We start from the raw sequence: 23,676 nt of genomic DNA, 5'->3' as shown, positions 1-23,676 counted from the left end.
ACAAGTGCTCACAGGCTCACGTTCTTGAGTTTCCCAGGGGTCTCGGAAGATGCCGCCTGACAGCCCTGTCCTACGCGACAGTCTTTTCAACAGACTCCAAGGTCCAAGGACATGGAAACCTTCTCGCAGGGTGTCCCAGGGAACCGATGTCCAGATTCTCTACTATGGGCCTTAAGCCCTTTGACATGAACTACATATGATGTTTCGCTTCCTTGGTAAAAGGATGCAAACAACTATTTCTGACCCTTAGCTCGTGTTCTCAAACAAGTCACCCCAAGATACGTGTATGCCTCTTCCAGAAAGAGAAATGGCACAATTCTGCAGCAAAGGAACATACAATGCTTGCAAGGGTCCTGGTGGAAGGCCTGTGTCCCACACTGTGTTCTCTATTTGCTGTGGCCCCTCGCTAACAAGGCCGGACCTTCCCAGTGGATGGAGGGCGGGAACTCCGCAACCAGTATCCTTGTCAGGAAAGGGGATGTTACATACGGGGCCCGGATGCTGCCTTTTCTGAGAAGATAGTTGTTGAGGGGGGGCACCCACTCCTCTCTTTCCCTTCAGCCTCCAAAAGAATCCGAAGGGCACGAGATGGGCCCGGGCTTGGCCATTAGCACAGGTGCAGGTGAACACATGGCAGAATCTTGATGTTGTGTGCTATTGTTTTTGGCAGGAAGATCGTTTTGGTGTCTGAAACTTTGTTCCCATGACTTATTTTAAAATGACTTGGACCAGAAGCAACGTCCCTCCCGGCTTTTTGGCAGGGGTACAATCAGGGGTAATTAATTTGTGAAGACTTGCAGCTGTTTCAAAATTTAACCCTGCCTTAAGTGCTTGGCTGTGATTATCTATCTCTCTCCTCTCCTTTCGCAGCCTCTGAAATATGGGACTGTAAAAAATCAACCATTCTTGTGAGTCTCCGTTTTCAAGAGGCTCACAGGCTTCCTGCAGTGCAAGGCAGGGGGGCAGGTGGCCGAGCAGATCTATGAGGCAGAGCGTCAGGACTTGTGTCCCGAGTGCAGGACACGGAGCCTCGGCCGCGTTCAAGGGCCGCTCGCCTTCTGGACGGGGTGCTGTACCCTCAGCAGGAACCGTGTTCATTTTGAGGACTACTCTCTGTGTACAGTTGAGGTGGAAGGGATTATATTAGCCGTCAATTACCGAAGAATGAAAAATAGGGAGGATTTTTGCATATCATCAGACTAGTTTAATAAGTTGTATTTTTAGTGATTTCTTTGAAGAACTTTTTCATTTGGAATCATTACTTATGATTTCCTTCACTTCAAAACCAAACCATAGATTTCCTGGACTTGCTTATGTACAACCCGATGGTTTGCGGGCCCCTCAGCCCCGTTATCTGCGGTGAGGACTTTTTCAGCCACCCGCAATGGAGCGATGGCCTCCAGCCTGGAGCCCCACAACGATGGTGGCAGCACGTTTCTGGGAAAATGGAAGATGATGCTTTCATTCTAACTATCTAGATATACACCCTGAACTACATATTAAACACCACTGTCCCAAGTATGTTGGATTAATTTTCTTTATCACTTTAATTGATAATGTCTGTCCAGAAACATCAGATTATGATTACGTAGAACTTCTCTAAAATGTGTTAGGAAGTCAATGTCTTTATGGCTAATTCACACTTATCTATCAGCCCCAGTAAAGATGATCTCTAGAGGGAAGAGGTGAAACCATAGGTTCAAACTTAATGGACAGTTTCAGCCTATTTCAGGGCCAGGAAGTTTACATCCTCAAATTGTTCAGGAAAGTTTCAAGGGTTCCCTGTCTTCAACTGCAGATGCGCAACTGGAAAGTTTATCTCCACAGGAGGCATTGTAACTGAACTGAAACTTCCCCGCTGGGAAACCGTCTCAGTACAATCCAAACAGAGGTTTGATGGCGATAACACAGGGGACAGACCCTACCGGAAACCAGACCGCGGCAGACAACGTGAGTTTTGTTGGTGTCTTCCGGGAATTGTCAGCAAGAAAGGGTCTCATTACACATGCTGACGACTTTAGCTCCACCCCGATCACGCACACATGGGTTTATCCCTGAAAATCGGATCCCATACTGTTAATCAAAGACCGAGACACACATAATAACGTGGCATTTGGAGCACGTGGCCTGAACGCCGGGAGGTGGCAGCGGCAGGTGGGGGGTTACCTTCATCTCCGGGGACGCCAACTCCTTCCAGTCACTGAGCTTCAGCTGGTGCAGCTCGTCAAACTTCATGCTGACGTCCTGGACGGACAGCTGCAGCATGTCCCAGTACCCGGCCAGGTCCTGCGAGGTGGGCCTGGGCATGGCGCTGGGGTCCTGCCGACACATAGGCGCAGTTAGAGCTGCTGAGAACTCGGAGGGCGGGTGCGGGGCTGCTCTTCTCAAGGAAGCGGGTTAGGGAGAAGCCCCATGAGTTCAGAATCGGGTGCAGATATTCCCGAGGGCCCACGAGGATTCAGGAAGAGTTCCCGTAAGTATTTGCTGACAGTTAAAAAGTCTGAAGAGGCTACATTCTGTATGGTTCCAACTCTAGGACCTGCTGGAAAAGGCAAAACTATGGAGACAGTAAAAGACCAGTGGCCATGGGGGTTGGGGGGAGGAGGGGTGACCAGGTGGAGCGCAGAGGATTTTTAGGGCAGTGAACCTACTCTGTGGGATGCTGTAATGGTGGACGCATGTTAGTATCCATTTGTCCAAACCCATAGGATGTCCAACACCGAGAGTGAGCTCTGATGGGAACCACGGACCCTGGGTGGTGACGTGTCACTGGAGGTCCATCAGTTGTAATAAAGGACCACCTGGTGGGGATGCTGATGGTGGGGAAGCTGTGGTGTGTGCGGGCAGGGGGTGTATGGGATTTTTCTCTGTATTTTTCTGTATTTTCACTCAATTCTGTTGTGAACCTAAAACTGCTCTAAAAACTAAAGTCTATTAACCTGATTAAGAAAATGGGCAGAGGATCTGTCTTCCAAGGAAGACATACAGATGGCCAACAGGTGCATGAAAAGATGCCCAACATCACTAATCATCAGGGAAATGCAAACTGAAACCACAACGAGCTGTCACCTCACACCTGTCAGAATGGCTACCAACGAAAAGATAAGAGATAACAAGGTTAGTGAGAACGTGGAGAAAAGGAAGCCCTCGTGCACCGCTGGTGGGAATGTAAATTTGTGCAGCCGTGATGGAAAACAGTATGGAGGTTCCTCAAAAAATTAAAAATAGAACTAGCACACAATCCAGCAGTTCCACGTCTGGGTATTATGTGAAGAAAACAAGAACACTAATTCTAAAAGATATATGCACCCCAACGTTCATAGCAGCATTATTTATCAATACAATAGCCAAGACGTGGAAACAACCTAAATGTCCATCAACAGATGAATGGATAAAAGAGATATATATATATACATACACAATGGAATACTACTCAGCTATAAAAAAGAAAATCTTGCCATTTGAAACAACATGTAAGTCAGACAGAAAAAGAAAGATACTGTATGATTTAACTGATATGTGGAATCTAAAAATCAAAACGAGTGAACAAAAATCAAAATGAGTGAAATAGAGTCATAGATACAGAGAAGAAACGGCTGGTTGCAGAGGGAAGGGGGTGGGCGGAAGAGAGAAATAGGTGAGGGAGATTAAGGGCTACGAGCTTCCAGTTGCAAAATAAATGAAATGTACAGTGTGGGGGATACAGTCAATAATTATGTAATGCCTTTGTGTGATGACATATCGTGACTAGACTCACTGTGGTGATCAGCTTGAAACATCAAATCACTATGTTTTGTAACAGGAACTAACAGTGTTGTAGGTCAGTTGTATTTCAAAAACAAACAAAGAAACAAACTCTTAGAAAGAGAGATGAGACTTGCGGTTACTGGAGATGGGGTGGGGAGCGGCAGAAGGGGGTCAAAAGGTACAAACTTCCAGTTACAGGATAAACAGGTGCTAGGGACGTGATACCCAACACGATAAATACCACCAACGCTGCTGTGTGTTATACAGGTAAGCTGTTAGGACAGTAAATCCTAAAAGTTCTCACTGCAAGGGAAAATATATTTTTTCTATTTCTTTACCTTTGTACCCATAGGAGATGATGGATGTTCACTAAGCTTACAGTGATAATTATTTCATGATGTATGTAAGTCACATCATTATGTGGTACCCCTCACATTTATTCAGTGCTGTATGTTAATTATATCACGACACAACTGGAGGAAATGAGAAGAAGAAAAATAAAGTCTACTGAAGAATACACGTGTAGTTACATTCCTTCACTGTTTCATTTTGAAAATGCTTTCTTGGAACCTGGGATGGTGGTACATGTTAAGGCTCCAGCCGCTTGACAGTTCATTCAGGCCCCAGGGTTCTGGTCGCCTGTGGGGTTACTGGGAAGCTGGTGCCCAGGAAGGGTCTGCAGTGGTGCCAGTGATCATAGGCGCTGGGGAGATGGGCCTGGAGCCACAGCCGTTTCTGTTTGTTCTCTGAGCGGTCTCAGCCCTGCTTCTGAAGGTCAAGGACGCCCTACAAATGTACCATGTATATTTCGTCGCTCCCATGTGGAGGGAGGGCAGGCACGTCGATCTCCTGAAGGGTCAGAACTGTCTCGGGGACAGGTCCCCGCCCTTGGAACGTGATGTCACGGAGCGGCACACGGGCAGCCAAGGGCGCATGTGGTCCCAAGGTGGGTTTGCTTCTGCACACGGCGCCTGATGTATGTGTAGTTTCAGTGAGTTGTCTCTACTTAAAGCTGGGTGACTCCACAGGAGCAGAGGGGGGCCCTACAGTGGCCTGGCCACGCCCCTGGCGCCCAGCGCTGGCTGGTGACCACGGCCTCGAGTTCCCCGGGCCGCGTGACCTGCCTGCAGGCACCTGAGTTTGCCACCCTCGGGTTAAGGGTGTGAATTTTTCTGGTGTGGTTCCCTTGATTCAGTGTGGGGCTATCTCAGGTTAAACAGACAGAGAAATTTCTGATAGGTAAACATTTATCTGAATTTACTCAAAATGTGCCATTTCCGGCTTGTTCATAAGTCCTTCCCATGAAGCACATCAGGAACTTCTATTTGGTTGGGTTTAAACTTCCTTTAACCTTTGTCTTAGTCCATCTGGGCTGAGAGAACAAGAAAACCACAGACTGGGGGCTTATGAACAGCACGGTCTACTTCTCCCAGTGCTGGAGGCTGGACGTCCAAGGTCAAGGTGCTGGCAGATCCTGTGTCAGGTGAGGACCCCCTTCCTGGTTCACAGACGGCGTCTTCTCTCTTGTGTTCTCACGTGGAGGAAGGGCTGGGGGCTCTCTGGGGTCTCTGTTATGAGGGCACTGATCCCAGCATGGGGGCCCCACCCTCATGACCTCGTCATGTGAATGTTTGGGGACACAGACATTCAGTCCTGGTTCCACATCCACACCCACTAGGTCACTCTTTGAGCCCCGTCTGTTCTGCTGATGCAGCCAGATGGCAGCTGTGCTGACCTGAGGGCAGACGGTAAGAACCACTGTCCAAGCGACTTGCACAAAACGCCCTTGTTTTCTCCTTCTCTGTCTGGAGTGAAAGTTGCAACCCAGGGCCATTGTCTGCGGTTTGAAGCTCGTTCTCCATTGAGCCACCAGGAGGCGAACTGGGCGTGTGGATCGAGGAGCCCAATGGGCAGGTGCAGGGTCAGGTGCAGGGTCAGGGTCAGGTGCAGGTTCAGGGTCAGGGTCAGGTGCAGGGTCAGGTTCAGGGTCAAGTTCAGGTTCAGGGTCAGGTGTAGGGTCAGGTGCAGGGTCAGGTTCAGGGTCAGGTTCAGGTTCAGGTGCAGGGGCAGGGGCTGGGGCAGGAGGTTCCTCCAGTCGCCTGGGTTGTCATGTACTTGCCTGTGTGAGCTCAGCCACTGCTTGTGAAGAAAAGCAGAGCGAAGGTCTTGCCTCCGGGCTGTGCTCTGCAGGTGACGGGGGTGCACAGGGGCTCCCTGGACAGTCGGGGCTGGGGGGACTCCTCCCCCCAAAGGCGGGTCCTCAGCTGCTCTTCCGGAAGATGACACAAGTACAACGCCCTCTCCCACAGGTGCAGGCGTGATGGGGCCTGACCGTGTCCGAGGGATGGAACGGCTCCCCAAGTGGGACTTCGGGTCCTGGTCCTGCCCCACGGCTGTGCTGAGGCTCATGTCGCCCGAGAGTGGACTCTGTGGTCACCTGCCCTCCCCGCTGGACTGGCGAAACCTTTGTCCTCTGGGCTCCCAGGGAGCAGAGGCCGTGGCATCGGTGGAACTGGGCACGGCCAGGGTCTGGCTCTGCACGGGAGGCGGCTGCATCTGCGTCCACTGGACATTCAGACGCCCGATCTGTTTGTAAGTCTGGACATTCAGACGCCCGATCTGTTTGTAAGTCTGGACATTCAGGCGCCCGATCTGTTTGTAAGTCTCATTTTTTCATGTCAGTGGTGAGCCAGGCCGGTCCCCTACCCCAGCAACGTGTACAGAGCCATCCGTCCTTGCTAACCGCAGGCCGTGGGGTCCAGGTGGGATGTGGGCTCTGAGGCTCCATGTTCCGGAACATTCTCTGGGAGCTGTGTGTCCTGAGAAGGGCTGAGAAGAGACCGTGGGTCGTGTTCAAGTACACTGTTAGACCGGCCGGTCTGAGCGTGACTCCCTTTCTCCCTGCTCTGGGGTGCTGAGCCGCTGGCCCGAGAGGTACCGGTATCGACCCGCCAGCTTCAAGGGTGGGTCCTGCCCGGTGTCGTCCATCCTAAATAGCTGGTGGGCTCTTGATGCATCTCCTTGACTGAAAACTAGTCACTGGTCTAAAGTTGCAAAGTGTGGACAGTGTGGCTTTGCTGAGCAAGGCCCCTGCTTGTACTGTCAGCATTTCAGCATTTCTGCTGACAGGCCTGCTGAGGGCCCCAGCCTGACCTCCTCCAACACATGCTCCAGACTCTTTTGGTCTAATCCTAGACGGAGGTCAAAAGAAATGGAAGCAGTCACGCCAGACTTTTGGAGGTTAACAGAAAACGCAATCTGACATGTACAAGAGGGATCAAAACTATAAGAGGGTGGATAATTTTTAAGTCTAGTATCAGCCGCTCTGGCAGAGAAGACATGCAGATTTTATAAGCTTGAATAATGTGTCTCTGCTGAGTGTAGGGTGCTGCAGATGGGGACGACCCTCCCCACCAGACTCGGTGGAATACGGACCATGCTCTCCAACGGCCTAAATCAATTCCTTAAAGATGATCCATTAAATACACACGACGGAGAACGCTAGAACATGCCCAGTAAACATAATAACTGAACGTTTCCGCAGCGGTATGTTTCTTTCAGGGACTCGAAACCTGCCTGTTTCCCCTTTTAAATGTTGATTATAACTTCACGTCATAGGCAACCAGGCGGTAACTCTTTAAATTTCATGATGAACTTGAATGGGATTAATTGGAAAATATTAGAGAAAACATACTTTTTAATGATCCTGATTAAAAGGGATAAATTGGCAACTCTGACGTGCTCTGCTGCCTTTGATGTGGAAGAACGTTCTGTAAATCCACACGCCTCCTTGTACATTTAAAAGCCAAACAAAACGAAATCAAATCACCTTGAACCATTGCTATGGGAGACCCTGCAGAGACCTACTTGTGTTTCAATGAAAATGTTTGGTCTGAAAGAAGTCAGTGTATGGATTATAAATAAAAGAACCTGTAAAGTAATGTGATTACTGTTTAGTTACTTCTCCAAATAATATCAAGTGAATATTTTCTTTAGTCAGATAATGTGTGTGTAACAATATATATTTATATTTATTTAAACATAGTATAGTATACATATAAGCATACACATAGGTAAGAGTGTCCCCTTGATCTTTTCAGGAAGATCAGAACCAAGTTTAATGCCAACCGTATTACCTAATTTAGTCCATGGTATTTCTGTTCACTCCTGACTGTAAACATATAAAGCGCAAATTATTTCTAAAATCTCTTCCTAATCTCTTGCACTGTGGTTGTTTACGTGTTTCTATTCAAGCCACCTCCTAGCACTGTCCTCACTGTGACACCCACCGTGACAGTGATTTACGCTTCCCCTCCATCCTGGGGTCCCCTGGGGGACAGCCAGGTGGCAGAGGACACCCCTCACGGCTGGGGAAACACCTGACTCCTTCCCACCCCTGCCCCTCCCCTGCCCATACCCCCATGGCCTCTCTGCTTTGGCTGCACTTTTAAATCCCCCCCAAAGCTGGGAGTGTCCCCCTACTCATTCACCAGGCTGCACAGGTGCAGGGATCTCTTAACAGGCGGGAACGCGGTGAGCACAGAAAGAACGGACGTTCAGCTTGGTTACAAGGGGCCGAGGTTACCTGAGGATCCACTTACCATGTTCTGTTGGCAAAGCCAGTAAAACTGTTGGAATTTCTGCGACATCAGAAGCTGGGCACTGCCAACAGCGCTCCTGATTTTCCCGAGAACTGTTAAAAAAAAAACAAGGTCAATTAAAAAACAAAAGCAAAAGCATTACACAAAGGGGGTATGACCCAAAGAGCAAAAGCTATTATTCTATCATCTCTGTTACTGGAGGTGAAACTGTTCAGTTAATTATGGCCACGGGCTGAACTGTCTTTCCGTCTGCTCCATTCCTGAGCAGGAAGGAAATTCAAAGACGACCTGTCCTACGGAGAGAAGCAAGTCAGAAAGAGAAAGACAAATACCGTGTGCTAACACATACATATGGAATCTAAGAAAAAAAAAAAAAGGTCATGAAGAACCTAGGGGCAAGACGGGAATAAAGACACAGACCTACTAGAGAATGGACTTGAGGACATGGGGAGGGGGAAGGGTAAGCTGGGATGAAGTGAGAGAGAGGCATGGACATATATACACTACCAAATGTAAAATAGATAGCTAGTGGGAAGCAGCCGCATAGCACAGGGAGATCAGCTCGGTGCTTTGTGACCACGTAGAGGGGTGGGATAGGGAGGGTGGGAGGGAGGGAGACGCAAGAGGGAGGAGATATGGGGACATATGTATATGTATAAGTGATTCACTTTGTTATAAAGCAGAAACTAACACACCATTGTAAAGCAATTATACTCCAATAAAGATGTTAAAAAAAAAAAAAAGACGATCAAATGCCAGCTACTAGGATACTTCAGTGTTGGGGGAAATTTAGCTTAGAAAGGTACTGCTAACACCACCAAGCCCTTCGGGGGTCAGCAGGGTGACCAGTTCCCCCGACCTCCTCACATCACCATCCGCTGACCCGTGGAAGCGCCACGTTCGGTGCTAGTGAGAACATCCCGCTTCGGGGCACCCTGTGGGCCAGCTCAGCTTTCAGGGGGTTGGAAGTGTCAGTTTAATCCAGAAACGATTTCTAAGTTGTAAGACTTTAATCAAATAGCACTTAAAAATGTAAATAATATAGTTTTGTCAGTGGAAAGGATTTAACCAATTACCCGAGAGCTGTGACAGCTCTGGGGTTTTCACTGGGCATGAAATTTGTGGGAAAACCCCACACCTGCTACCTCCAGGGGCCTCCATACTTCCCATCTTTCTGCCCCAATCCTTCCTTAGCCTGTGTAAACGTCGTCATTATTTTGGAAATAATAGCTTTGGTGGATCCCAGCTCCCACGATCCTCAAAAGCACGTAGCAATCTGTAGGAGAACATTTCTGGCGACTATACCCAGGCCCACTTATCTCTGATGTTTCGTCTGTAAGCAACAGTTCCCAGCTATTTCACTGAGCTTACACAGCATCCTCCTCTGATGGCCAGAAGCATCTTCTCTTCTGGGTCCCCCTCGAGACTCTGTGCAGAACACAGATAACACAGCCACACGGAACCCCTGAAACTCAAAGTTGGGCCAGTTTGCTAGGCTGGCCATTCCCTCAGGCTTTCAGGAGAGCAGCGCAAGCTTGTCTCCAGTGCCCTGCGGGCAAGCCTTCAGGAAAAAGGGGGTTTTAGCCTGGAGGTGCGTCCGTCGCGAAGCAGAGACACAGCCATCACCACTAACAGGCTAGTTAAGTACTTACTCTGGACAGAATGCTTACGTCCTTGAGAAAAGCCCACAAAAGCCAACCCTATCAGCACGTGAGTCACCTGGGGGTCTGGTTCCAGGCAGATTCTGACTCAGGGGGTCTGGGGTGGCGCCTGAGACCTGGCATTTCCACAGAGGTGGAGCCTGAGTCCAGAGAAGTAAACTCAATTTCGTTACCTTTCTCCCCAATTTCCCAAACATTAGTAATTTTGACAGGCAGCCTTCAATAAAATGACTTGAGACGTTTAACGTGCGTTAGAAAGTGGCATCAAAGACTGATCCCTGAGCCTGGCCACACAGCTGCTGAGACCCTGTTCCTCGGCCTCCCTCGAAGGGAACGGAGTCACAGACACCGTTGGGAAGGGCCTCGATCCCACGTAACCAAGTGTCACATGTTGGAACCGATGTCCCAGAAATAGACCCATTGCTGTGAGGGGTGCTGAGGACACATCCTAATGTAACAGAAATCAGCCACACAACAGAAGGGATAGCACAGCCTTCATTTTTACAGGGTGAGGATGTGGCCCCACAGACAGCGTGTTCGTAACACGATGCTCTCCTGGGGAAGTTAATGGACTGCAACACTTCTTAGTTTGCCTGTGTTTTCTTACTTGTCCAGATTGTTGCTCTCCGAAGTTTTATTATGGCAAATTTCACACGCAGAAAACTTGAAAGAAAGTATCACAAGCAACTCCACCCCATCCCTTAGAAGCACCAATCTCGGAGCGGGTTTATTTTCCTGACCCACTTGGATAAGCTGTGGCCAGAGCCCCTCCGCCATCATCCTGTACGACCACAGCGCCATGACTGCCCCTAAGAAATGAATAGTTCCCTAATATCATCCAGTTCTAGCTTGCTCCTAAAATATGAAGAAGAATTAAAAATGTAACTTTTAATACAAGTGAGTTAGCTGGATAACACTCTGGCATCCTTTCAGGCTTAAAAAAATATATATTGTCTTGTCAGCATCTTGACACCTGGGCCCTCGTGTCTCCTACCAATCCACTGCGAGAGGGGCTTACTCCCCCAGACCCCCCCATCCCGCCCACCTCCTCTGTCTGCTTTGCCTGCAGCCTTGCACGAGGGCAGTGGGGTTGGAGCACCTCCTGGAAGGGCCGAAAATACTTCCTACTTTGTTCCCAGTTTGATTCCCAAACTGAATATGTTTCTGCAGCTCTGGTCCCACTGCTGCTGAGTGGAAGAGTTAGCTTTGTTTTTGAAAAGTTGAATTTTCACTTGTAAACCCCTATAACTTGCATGACTGATGAAAACCTTTCAAGAGACTTGTTTTAATCAAGCTGTCACTGCAGGAATATATAGAAGTGACTCATGGATAAGTGCACTTCTTTTCACTGACTCTATGCTTCCTGAAATGGTATTTATTTATTTATTGTTAATTTCTCTAACGCCTCAGTTTCTTTTTTTTTAAATTTAATTTTATTTTTTTATACAGCAGGTTCTTATTAGCTATCCATTTTATACATATTAGTGTATATATGTCAATCCCAATTTAAAAAGTCAATCAGTTTTACCCATTTTGAGGTTTTAATCCCCAATCTTCATATTCTTCTTTAAATGTACTTCCACGGAAGTGTTAATATAAAGTACTTCCGTTTATCATCTTTAGCACAACATGGACAGGTGGGTGATATGTGGGTGTTGAGTTAATGCAGTGGAGACTTATTATAAAGGGTGTAAATTGATTATTGCTAGAGAGAGATAATGGCTGTGAGAGTGTAGCTAATGACCTGATGGCAAATGGCAGGAGAATTTGCTGCTCAGTGAGTGGGGATGATTCTATCTGATACCTATAATGTAAATAGCTTCCTATAATTGCAAGGAATTTGAGGCAAAAATTCAATTTATTCTTTTCCACTATCCTTCCCTAATTTTGTCACAGTTTAGACACTTTCTTTCAAGAGCTACAGATTAGGACGTATGCTCATCAGAATGCAAACCTACAAAGAACCTGAGACAACCCTGGCCTTTGATGTACAAAGAAATTGGATGAACTGACTTTGCTCCTTTAATTTATTTTTCATGCGTGTTCCACAATTTTCCATTCTATCTAAATTTGCTGTGAAATGCCAGGACAACATTTACACTATTCTTTTCTTTCAAAATTCGAGGTGGGTTTTTCTAAAATCGGCAGACTGTTTGAAATGATCATTTGAAGACGTATTACTCCGGGATCTCTTGGGATTCCCGCCTGACTAGAGCAGGCTGGGGGACACGGCTGCTTCCACAAACCCCCTCGCTTCCGGACCTCTGGCTTGATCATTTTCATTTCGTTTCGCGTTTCTTGAGCACACGTTTCTTTTTATGCTCCAGTTTGCCTGCGGCCGCTGGGTGGCTGGGCTGTGTGGGGACATCTCCGTCGGGCACTTACCACATCCTTAGCAAGAGCCGGGACACAACCAGGCTTATGTGCCCTGGCAGGGGTCTGGAAGCAGTGGCTGTATGTTCCCAGGAGGACTGGTCAGATCTCAGAGGCTGTAGCAGCTGTGCCGCTCAGAAGCATCATCGTTAGCTCTGGTCTTCAATGTGCTGTCTTTGCTGATGGGGACTCCTGGGCAAACTGCAGACCCAGGGGCAGTTTCTCTGTGGCCCATGTCCCCCTCGTCCCCTGCATTGCCACGTGGCCCACGAGTCCTCAGGGTCACTCTACTTGTTGTCTGCTCTTCCCTGGGCACAGCGACCGAGCCACGCCCCCTGCCACCGCCGCCATCCAGGGAGCATCGCCCCTCCGCACGGAAGGACTGGGGGACCCATGCTGGACACCGAACCCCGACGTCGGCGTTAACGTGACTAGTGAAGCCGGGGTCCCTTAGATGACGAAGGAAATCATCAAAGGCCCCAGCTCTGTGAGTCTGTGGGTCCACGCATCGGACTTGGTGATGGTCAGATTATTAGCTTTGGGGCAGAGCTGTTTTGGGGGCGAGAGAACGTCCCAACACCTCTCGAGAGACCCCGTTGTTGAGTTCCTTATACCATTCATATTTCTACAGACCTGCTGAATAAGATCTTTGTGGTTCTGGAACCATTTCTTTTATTTCAGAAAACATCCTATTGTTTTTATGCCACTTACCCGTTTGGTTTAACATAATTAACACAAAAATCCCAAAACACTAGTCTAGTGATGGTTTACAATCCCTCCAGAATATATAAATATATATAATATAAATATATTATAAATATATATTTATATAATATAAATATATATTTATATATTTGTATAATATATTATAAATATATATTTATATATATAAATAAATATAAATATATAAAAATATATATTATATTTATATATATAAATATATTATAAATATATGTGAATATATATATTATAAATATATATTTATATAATATAAATATATTATAAATATATATAATATTTATGTATTAACAATAGGAAGCCTGCTTTAACATGACTTAACTTAAACCAGTATTTAACTGGGCTCACGATGTTTTTATTAACCACAGAGGGCTGAATGAATCTAAATTCGTTCAATCGATTCAGTGAGCTGTGATTATAAAATTACAGCTCGGGAAAAAGTTATCTCATGTAATGGAAATTTCAATATTCCAAGCTCAGGGTTTTGGTTCCACAGCCATGTAATTTAAGCTTCGCTTTTTGAAAGGGCCGTAACCAATAACCCTGTATCTGTTCTTAAAATGAGGACTGGACTTGAAGGTGATCTGACCTTTAAACATTACTAGGGAAACAGCTAAATGTGACGGTACGGTGCTAGTTTAATGGGCAAAGCATACAGTTCAGGTTCAAAACAACTGTTCTGTCATCCTTGTCCACAAAAAAATAAAGCCAGGCAAATAAGAGAAGAAATTAAGAAAATCATGAAAAGGATCCAGCAGATCTGTTCTCTGTTCTTTGCCTCTGAGCCTCATAGAAATGCAGTCGCACGTAGTTATTAAATGGTGGTAGGAAAACCCACGCAGAGTCACGATTATTGAGCTGGTGCCTGGGGAACGGGGTCTTCCCCAGCCTGGCCGAGGGCGACTGCAGGATGCGTAGGGTTTAGATGCTACGCTTTAAGAAGGCGTGAGCAGGGCTGCGACCCACCCCGGGTGTGAAGGCCGTACCTCTTCCCGCCTTCTTCCTCTCTCTGACTCTCAGCTGCACAGGGCTTCTGCCAGGCACTGCTGGTGGATAATCGATGTACCAAGTGCGAGCCTTCCAGGAGCCTAAGATGTCAAACGACAGCGGGGCCCGGGCGGTAAGAGCTCTGGGAAAATGCAGAGCCGTCCCCACCTTTGAGCAGCATGTCCCCAAGGCAGTGGAGGACGACAGAGCCCAGGGACTCTAGAGGTAGTGGCTCAGCCTTCCCCTCGGTCAGCTGCAGAGTCCACGTCTAAGGGAAGGTCTTCCTGGAGGGTCTCCCAGCCAGTTCTCTGCCTCTGCTTGTGCCCCTGATCCTACTCTCTCATCACCATCCCCCCCCCCCCACCTGCTTCACCAAACCCACCTCCCCGCAAGGTCCAGCCCAGATGCCACCGTCACCAGGAAGCCTTCTCGGACTTTCCCTGCTGGCAGCATCTCTCAGGCTCCTGAGAGAGTCTTTTAAAAGCACTGAATCTGCACTGCTCTTGCTACACTTTATATTTCTCACGCACCATGAGCAGCTCTGCCCTGGTCTTACTTCACCCCTTCTTAGGTCACTGCAGCTTCCGTGCTATACACTCCTTTTCGTATCCACCTGCAGTCTATCGAACGACTCATAGTGTGGGTTCAGCAAATATCTGCTGGGTGTTTACAAGATGCAGAGAGTCCAGAAGAAGGTCCCAAAAAGATAGAAAAAAACTTGTGTATGGAAATACAATTGAGGGACGGCAGAAACTCCCTTTCCTCTCTGCCTTGTTGAAGGAAAAATGTGTTCTCCAGATGTCCAGTAATAAGGCAACTGAACATCCTAAGTGATGGACTGTTATTGTTGATGTGGGTCACTGCAGATCATCAAATCATATTTTAGACACAGTACACTTACGGCATTACTCCCAGAATTTTCTTGAACGCCCCAGTGGCAAGAAAATCATAACTTAGGACAATGCTTCAGCGCTGAAGCCTTTTAATTTCACCTCTTAATTTCCAAGGGCTGAGGCACAACCCAAGTATGTATTTTAAGGCTCAGGGATTCTCTCTGGACCACAAATGGGTGTCACAGATTCAGAGAATCAGAATGAAGTAAACGGCCAGGGATAGGGGCTCCACATTTTCTAAAAGAGCAGAAGAAGACAGTGTTAGGATACAAAGGACAAGTTCCCAGGAATGGACCATCTGGCCTGAAGAATGTCGGGCAGCGTGGTGGGAAAGCACAGCTTTTGACAAAAGACAGCTCCGACTTCGAGCCTGGATTCCACTGCTCTACTCTGTGGAATGTGAGGCAAGATTTTAACCTCTCTGAACCTCAGTTTCTTTACTTCCATAAAGGTGACAGTATTTTCTAGGTATCATGATATGCTGAGCCCTTGAAGATGTAAGTGATGCAGTTAGCGTAGCCCTTGGCACTGTGTTCAGTACATGACGGCTTAGAGATTTCTTTTAAAAAACATATCTTTAAAAAAAACTATAATCCTTGATAAAATCATAACTGAATTAACGGTACACACTAAATATGGAAAATCATGACACGGCAGGTTTTGCTCTGTGTTGTCTTACAAACACAGCAAGGACGAAAGGCCTCCATCTCTTCCACGCACAGAGGGAGACCAGAATCTTGTGGATGTGTCCTAAATGGTGTAAATCCACATGGTTCTAGAATAAAATGCTACCGACATACTGTGGGGTAAGCCCTGACAAGGGTTACCTCTTGCTGAACTGTCCCCCCATCTCCTCCCCTTCAAAGGCATTTCATGGAGGGACCACAGGGTGTAGGAAACACATCCCGACTCATCAACCTCAGGCTCACGTCTTACAAGCCCCGAGGACCGCTCACCAAGCCCGGGCTGAACGCGGGGGTGTGCACAGAGCGGGAGCTGACAGCCTCCTTCAAATCCCGGGTCAGCTCTGGGTAAAGAGGATAAATCCCTGATACAATTCAAACGGTGTCGCCCCGTTGAAGCACATACTGACAAGTGAAGAAAGGCTGCGGGAAACGAGGGATTTTTAAACATCGGATTGAGCGCAGTCACCGTCGGCTGCGCCCTCGACAGGTGACACGTGTGGACAAACGCATGGGGGCGGTGTGACTTCGGCAGCTACGTGCAGCGATGCCGCATGGCCGGGGCACAGGCTATACTTCCTCCAAAACCCTCAGCGTCTAGTACCCACTCCGGCGAAGGAGGTGTGGGGTGTGATGACTGACAGAGGGATGTGGGAGAAGAGAACTGGGGATCTGAAGGCATGGCCCTCTTCCCCTTTCTTCCTAAGTTAACAATGTACATTTTAACAACTCAGGATCAAAACACCAACCATTTTCTTGGACTCCTCAGCGGCCAGGGCCACTGTGTCTATAAGTTACCGTCCTGATACTTTCATCCTTATGCCTCCACTGTCAGGATTATTGACATATTCTCCTACAGCAGATTTCTGGACATGCAATGTCAGGGCGACATTTCCAAGGACGTCAGGTGTCCTTTTGAACTTCAGGATTTATAGTGATCTAGCAATTGTACAAAGGACTTCATGGAAAAAGAAAAAATTAAAAAGAGCACGCTTTGTCGAGGTAAGACATTCAGAAATGCCTCTGTGAAACTCTATTTGGTAAAGACAAAATTTGTTAGTTGTATGTACGTTGCAATCATTCTTGTGGTATTCTTGGTCTATAAACAAAAGTCAGGAGGTATCTGTTTCGAAATCAACACAGCAATTCATAAAGGATGCTGCTTCCGGACAACCCTGACAATAAGTTTCTTCAGGGAAAGGGGAGGCTGGTGCCTTTCTGCGCAAGAGCCGGAGACCTACCTGGCGTAAAGGGTTGGGAGCAGATCTGTGCTGCCCACACGAGGTCGGGGAACTTAGATCCCCACCCGCCCGGGGATGGGGAACCGGGAGCCGCCACCACCAGCTGGCTAGTTAGTCGTCTACCGTAGCCAACGTTTCTTTGGCATAAAGCCAATGCAATTTCTTATAAACACGGGACAGTCATGATTCTAGAAAACAGCTGAACTGCTCCATATCAAGTCATTGCCAGAATTCAAGAGAACCGGCACGTGGAACATGAGATAAACTACGTCCCTGTGAGCACAAGCCATCCTGTTATCCAACAAACAAAACAAAACAGAAGGATGCCCTTGAATACTTTAGCGCTTGCTTTTCTGCTCGTTCACTGTGTCTGAGAATTGGTGGGAGGCAGTAGGAAGCCCACTCACTTAAATTTACTCAGGGACCCAGGGACTCTGCCTGGGGATTCTACCGTTTGTGTTACGGCAACATCACGAGTGTCTACAAGCCTCAGAGGAGACCTGGGCCCTTACTTTCCTCCGCGAGGTCGTTCTCCTCCGCTTCCCTCTCCATCTCTTTGCACCAGCCTTCCATCCTCTTCGTCTCGCTGTGCAGCAGCTTCAGAAACCAAGAGCCGTCCCTGTGGCACGGAGACACGCGGCCGCCATCCACCGTGTCCATGGACGGCTCCAGCCAGGGGTCGGGAGGGGGCAGGTCGGCAGTGTCCACGGGGGTCCGATAGTCCTCTCGGTAGCTGAAGAGCCCCTGGGTCCGGACGGTCCGCACCGCCCCGTACTGGGTCGGGGTGCTGGGTTCCGAGTGCCTCTGGAAGGAGGACCCGAACTGCAGGCCCTTGTCCTCCGTGGCGACATGTCCTGGGAAGCCCTCCAGCTCCAGGTCCGCCTGCACCGCGGCCGTCACGCTGTTGGAACGCTTAAAGCGTCCGCACCTGCAAGGGAGGCAAGGGGGCAAGTGGGGCCTTTGCGAGGTGCCATCGTGTAGCAAAACCTAGATGCACTCATCAGGAGTGCGCCTGGGCCACAAGCCGGCACCTCGCGGGGAAGACGGGTGTCTTCATCTCTATTACAAGCACTCTGGTGCTTCATCTATGGCAGAACACCATTTGGCTTTGCAAACAATGAACCTCTACCTTCCACCTAAGTTTCAATGTCTAAATAATGCCCGCTTAAGACTTAAGTTTATTGCACGACACAAGGGGGCTTGATGTATCCCGTGAAACCACTACCTTGGAGTGGTCACTTGCCTTTCAGAAAGATGCTACAAGTTTACTCTCTTCTGTTTGTGGCATACACGTAAAACGAATCCCTGCTGCTTCTTTTATGTCTACAATTCTTTTAAGTAATTACATCTGTGTCCTACTGAGTTTTGGTGGCTATTCCTATCACAGCTTAGGACATGAGTTTCTTCTCCTATCTGAATAATGTAATATCATCCCGATGTTGTCTTTTATGCAAAACAATGAATCCAAATTCTGACCTCAGCAGGTGTTTAAAAAACATTTTCATCGTATGTATTTAAACGTCAGTCATTCCACACAGCCAGTTACTGAAATGACTGGCAGAAGTGAACATAATAGGAGTGCAGATTTTGCTGGTGAGAACTGTGTGTGTGTGTGTGTGTGTGCGTGCGCGCGTGCATGTGTGTCTGCACATCCAAACTTTGCCCATGCTACATGTTTTGGCTCCGCAGCAACTGGCCCCCCAGATGGCACACAGCTGTGAGTACAGCTGGTTAATGGACCTGCCACCATCTCCTGCCCTGGAGGCAAAGGAGCTGAGAACAAGCCACCGCGGGGGATGGAGACAGCCAGCCCAGGTCCCCAGGTACAGACGACGATGTGCGGGTTCTGAGAGCTTGGTGTCCTGGGGAAACCATCAGTTTGTGTTCTGAATTCCTTGGCAATCAAAATCTTTGCGGGTTGGTCCTAAAGCCCTCCACCGTGAGCGAATCACCGGGGCTTCACGATGTAACGCGCTCATCAAAATGTGTGCTTATGAAATTTACAAGATATGCTATTTTAAATATCAAATAAAATAGTCATCCTGTTTTTGTTACAAAAACAACACTCCTGTAATGGACTTCTCTGTGTTTGACAGTTTGAGGGGTTCCTTTGAAGTGTCATAATCCCAGCACAGCTAAGGTCTTAAACTTCTTTCAACCTCCCTCCCTCTCTCTCTGTCTTTCCTTTTACTTTTAACATGATAAGGTGAGAAAACCTGTGTTTGTTTCACCCTCAGCCTGTTTTTTCCCTTTGGATAAAGGACTGTAACATTCAGAGCTGCCAGCCCCCCTGCTTTCGTAGGTGGTAAATTACTTTAGAAGAAGCTGGTCCCCTGCCGCTTGCAGAAACAAGGCATAGGAGGATGTTAATTCACACTTAGAATGATATACGTTGAAAAGTATAAAGATATGACCCTGTTTCCTGGCCTGAATTATTGATGGTCAAATGGCCTGCATTATTGATGGTCAGTGTGGTCTAGACACTTGCAGTCAGGTTACAAACCAAGAGCCCCGCTTGGGAGATGGCGGGTATCTGGGGGGCTGGTTACCGTTTCTCGTTCTCCACCTGCACGCCAACAGACTGGTACTCCCGCAGGCCACGGCTCTCCGTGTCAGAGTCGGTAGCTGTTTCCACCTAATTCAACACAGAACACCTTATTTTAGAACCAAGACAAGGGACCTGGGTCAGGGACTATTTGTGTGTGTGTATTCATTTGTGGTAATTAATTATGTATCTGTTTAATTAATGCAGAGATACACTTGACCCAGGAAAATGACAGAGAGAGGGAAATGCACTCATCGTGGCGTAAGTCGCTACTGTGTTCCGTCAAATTCTGTGTCACCACTTGAACTCAGCAGGGCACCTCAGTCTTTTAAATGTATGCAAATGAAATGGCTTTGTTTCGCTCCCGGCAAAAAATAGGCTTTGTTAGATCGCGTTATGAGGGGACTTAAAAGCTCTTATCACACCCTACAGGTACAGCATGAACCAGAGAGAGCTAACAAAACACACACGCGATTTAATAGGACTGTGCTGATGGCTGCATCCACATACAAGAACACACGGAAGGAGTTTAAGCATTTACCAGGAGCACCGGGGCAACCTCTCCATCTGCGCCTACACAGAGCTGTCTCTCTTTCTGCTAATGATGTGCCCAGAGCAGGGCGATGTCAGAACAGAACAGAAATCGTACATTCTACACACAATCCTTACGGTGGTTGCGTTTGCCAAAAAGTCTCCCCAAACCCAAAGAAGCATTTATGATCGTCACTGGTGTAAAGTTAACTCGTGAGAGAATTCTAGTAGCGCAGGTTTTCTAAACAAACAAACAAGTAAACAAACAACCCCCCACCTGCCCCGCAAACTCTCAGTATGAAAAGTCTGCAAAACCAAAGGTTAGTTTAGTCAAATATTATCCCAGCTACTACACTGTCCCTTTTCCTTTTCACAAAGAATATTGCCTATTGTCTCAAAAGGACTTTTGACCCCAATCCACAAATGTCATAACTCAACTGTCAAACACATCTTTTCTTAAAAATATTAATGATCGCTGCAAAGGTAAGATACAAACCATTAAACGAATAATCAGGACGCTCTCCTGTGAGTTATGAGAAAAAAGATGTACTTAACAATCGTGCCTGTAACTTGGGATGCCCCTCGGCTAAGCCTTTGTCACTGGGGGCTGACTCATTTTGCGGTGAGTAGAAGTCGCGGTACTAAGAGCGAGCCGGCATTTGTTTTCCGCTGACCCCGCACCGGGTACCATGCTAAGAGCAGACAAGTGTTACTACACCTGGTGCACATGATACCCTGTGTCGTTTCCAGCCACATCGAACACTGAGGAATCAGAGAAGGTGAGTAACTTGCCCAGGGGTGCACAGCTTGTCGGGGGCAGAGCCATGCTCTGCACGGATCCGCTGTGGCCAGAATCAACATGGCCACATGGAGACCCTGCAGCTCCCGGTGGGCTGCGGAGCTGGGGACAGCAGCCGGGGGCTGCCCACTGTTTATTGGTGTAATTCTGAAAACATGCACAGAAGTCATCTCTCATTTGTGTTGCATATTTTGGCGGCTGGAACAGGAAATAGGTTGACTGCAGAGGGAAACGTACTTGCATAAAATTCCTAACCTTGCTATTAATCACCACGTCTTTTGAGTTTCAAGTGGGTCATGGCTCACATAAATGTTACCTTGCTGGGTGGGGAGACTGTTATTGTTTTACACAAAAAGATTGCAATAAAAGTTAATATATTAAAAATGTTACCCCATGTCAGTGCAAAAGGAGCTGCCTTGTGCTTTAAGTGCTATTCCACTCTATGGCTATAACCTGATTTATTTAATCAGTCTTCAATGGAGCGATAATTTGGTTATTACTAGTTTTCTGACATTGTCAAGGACGCCGCTATAAATACATGTCTGCACGTGCATGTACTTTGGTGACTATACTCCCAGCCCATGTGGTGGCTGAGGCAAAGGTATCCCATTTTACAATTTGGGTAGGTATTGTCGAATTGGATAGATACATAATATGGGTGAAATTCCTTCATTCGTATAGTTTTAGAGAGGTATTTGTAATGGAAAGAGCATTAGCTTTTCATCATAAAAATGTTCCAAGTATTTGCCTTACTTTTTCCAGTCTTGGGATTCTGGTCTAAAGAAGTTACCTCGAATTCTAACAAATTATAAGGTGACACGTGGGAAAAATAGGAGGCTCGGAAAGTAGGATAATAGTAACATATGGTAAGTTTTCATTTCTCATGACACAGAATAGCTGTGCAGCTATGAAAATGATGGTTTAAGGATGACACCACGAAAGATGCTTACGATACAATGTCCACTAAGGAATGTAGACTAGCAGGTGGCGTGAGCGGTCAGATCACAAGACGTGTGTGCACACGTACAACATACACATCTTCACAGATACATAAACATGCCATAAAGTGACGAAAAAATACCAACAAGGTATCACAAAACGCTTTTTTCTTCCTTTCTCTAGTGTGTACGTTTTCTCTTATAATTCTCTTATTTTTACAGTGAATGAGGAAAAGCAGCTTTGGAGGCAGTCAAAGCCCGCCACTTGCCGGCCGTGTGGTACTTGGGTAAATCTCTTAAATTCAGTGGAGTCTTTTCTTCCTACTCTCAAAAGCGAGGGGAGCGCTGGGCACCTGGTCTGATCGACGTAAGACTCTTTGGGTGGAGCCAGATTCAGCTCAGTTTCTCCACAGCACATCTAACGCTCTGCCCTCTCACGCCCGCTTTTAGGATCATCAGCTATATTAACAATAAGGTATTAAATTCAAGGAGTTTATATTGAATGACTTTTAGATTTTACAGTGTTTGTCATATGAAGCCTTTGTAAGAAAAACATGAAGATACAGCTCTACTTTTCAGAAGGTAAAGGTGAAGGGGGATATGATTCAGTGGTACAAGGTCAGGATGAGCTAAATATTTATCATTTCAGAAATCCTGGCACAGCTTTATGTAGACGGGGAAAAAAAGTAAATTTGGGACAAAGAAAAGGAATTACTGTTTCGCATGGTGGAAAGGAAATCAAAGGGATCTTTTCCCGAGAGAAAATTCTGCCTAGGAGGGTAAAAGGATTGTAAAGGTTTGGAGAAATATATGCGTACGTTCATTTTTTTTACAAGATCCACGGTGTTCCAGGCATTGAGAAGAAAGATGAAATCAGCAAAATCCCTGTATTTTAAGCGAACTCTCTGTGAAGCAAACGCTGTACTGGAGGTGCTCACTGATGAAAGGGGAAAGGACCACCCCCTCGCTGCAGTGAGTGGTGGGAGCCGGGATCCGGAAGCCCCCACCTCACTCTCCCCGGGCCTCAGTGGAGGGACAGATGCTGAGCCTCGGGCCAGGAGGAGCAGTGGGAAGGGCGGTCCCGCACAGACCAGTTAGGGAACAAGGAGTTTGGTGTGGCCGGTGTGTGTGTGAGTGCACACGTGTGTGCATGTATATGCCTGTACGTACGTGTGCACGTGCATGTGTGCAGCACACGTGTGTACACGTGAGCGCACATGTGGGACTGTGCATGTGTGTGCGTGGCCCGCGTTTTCGGGAGGTGAAGGCTGATCGCCCGTGGTTGGAAGCACCAGAGAGGAGCAAGCCGTTACCGGGATATTTGCTGGAGCTCCAATCTCAAGTTTTTGCTCTAAACTGAGCTCATTTTAGGCTCTGCCTTCAAAACTTCACACATAGCAAAGCGGGTACATTGCTTCCCATACAAAGTCCCCGCAGTTCCCTCAGGGACTTATTACAAGTCCAACAGTTAAATATGATTTGCCAGCCCTGCTCTGTGAGATGCTTGCAGCCCCAGCAGAAGCAGTTAGGAAGGTGGGGTGGGGAGGGAAGGCTTGCTGGAAACATGAAACGGCTGGGACTCCGAGGGCGTCCTGGGTCAGGGTAAATCAGCATCATCACAGAGAGGACGTTTAAACCCAGTAACCAGCTGGTGACACCGCAGAGTGGGAATCGCTCCCATTTTAGAGATGGGGTGACTGAGGCAGACGGGATTGAATGATCCCTGACATTAAACCACATCACAGGGTATGGGAACAGTAAACGTGTTCTACAGAGTTTCACACGCGCACACACACACACACACACACCCCAAGTAGAAACTGCAATAACAGACAAACCACAGATAAAAACAAAAGTGAGCACAAAGAAAATAGCTAAATGTCACCACCATCGTGAAGAAAAGTGAGGTAGGGCCAGGTGTGGGCTCCAGGTGAGAAGA

General features: G+C 47.4%; 1 protein-coding gene across 2 annotated transcripts in view; it reads right to left on the bottom strand.

The window, feature by feature from the left end:
- DLGAP2 (DLG associated protein 2) overlaps positions 1 to 23,676 on the bottom strand; it is a 724,732-nt gene that overhangs the window by 6,683 nt on the left and 694,373 nt on the right. For both annotated transcript variants that reach the window (XM_049704257.1, XM_049704258.1), the window contains 4 exons: positions 19,474 to 19,559; positions 17,437 to 17,852; positions 8,349 to 8,440; positions 2,167 to 2,319 (listed from right to left, as the gene is read on the bottom strand). In XM_049704257.1, the coding sequence (XP_049560214.1) occupies positions 2,167 to 2,319; positions 8,349 to 8,440; positions 17,437 to 17,852; positions 19,474 to 19,559 (747 nt within the window). The remainder of the gene's footprint in view (positions 1 to 2,166; positions 2,320 to 8,348; positions 8,441 to 17,436; positions 17,853 to 19,473; positions 19,560 to 23,676) is intronic.

The sequence above is a fragment of the Orcinus orca genome, chromosome 21, assembly GCF_937001465.1.
Source record: "Orcinus orca chromosome 21, mOrcOrc1.1, whole genome shotgun sequence".
Taxonomy (NCBI): Eukaryota; Metazoa; Chordata; class Mammalia; order Artiodactyla; family Delphinidae; genus Orcinus; species Orcinus orca.
Note: the sequence above shows the minus strand (reverse complement) of the source record. Positions and strands in the feature narration are given on the sequence as shown.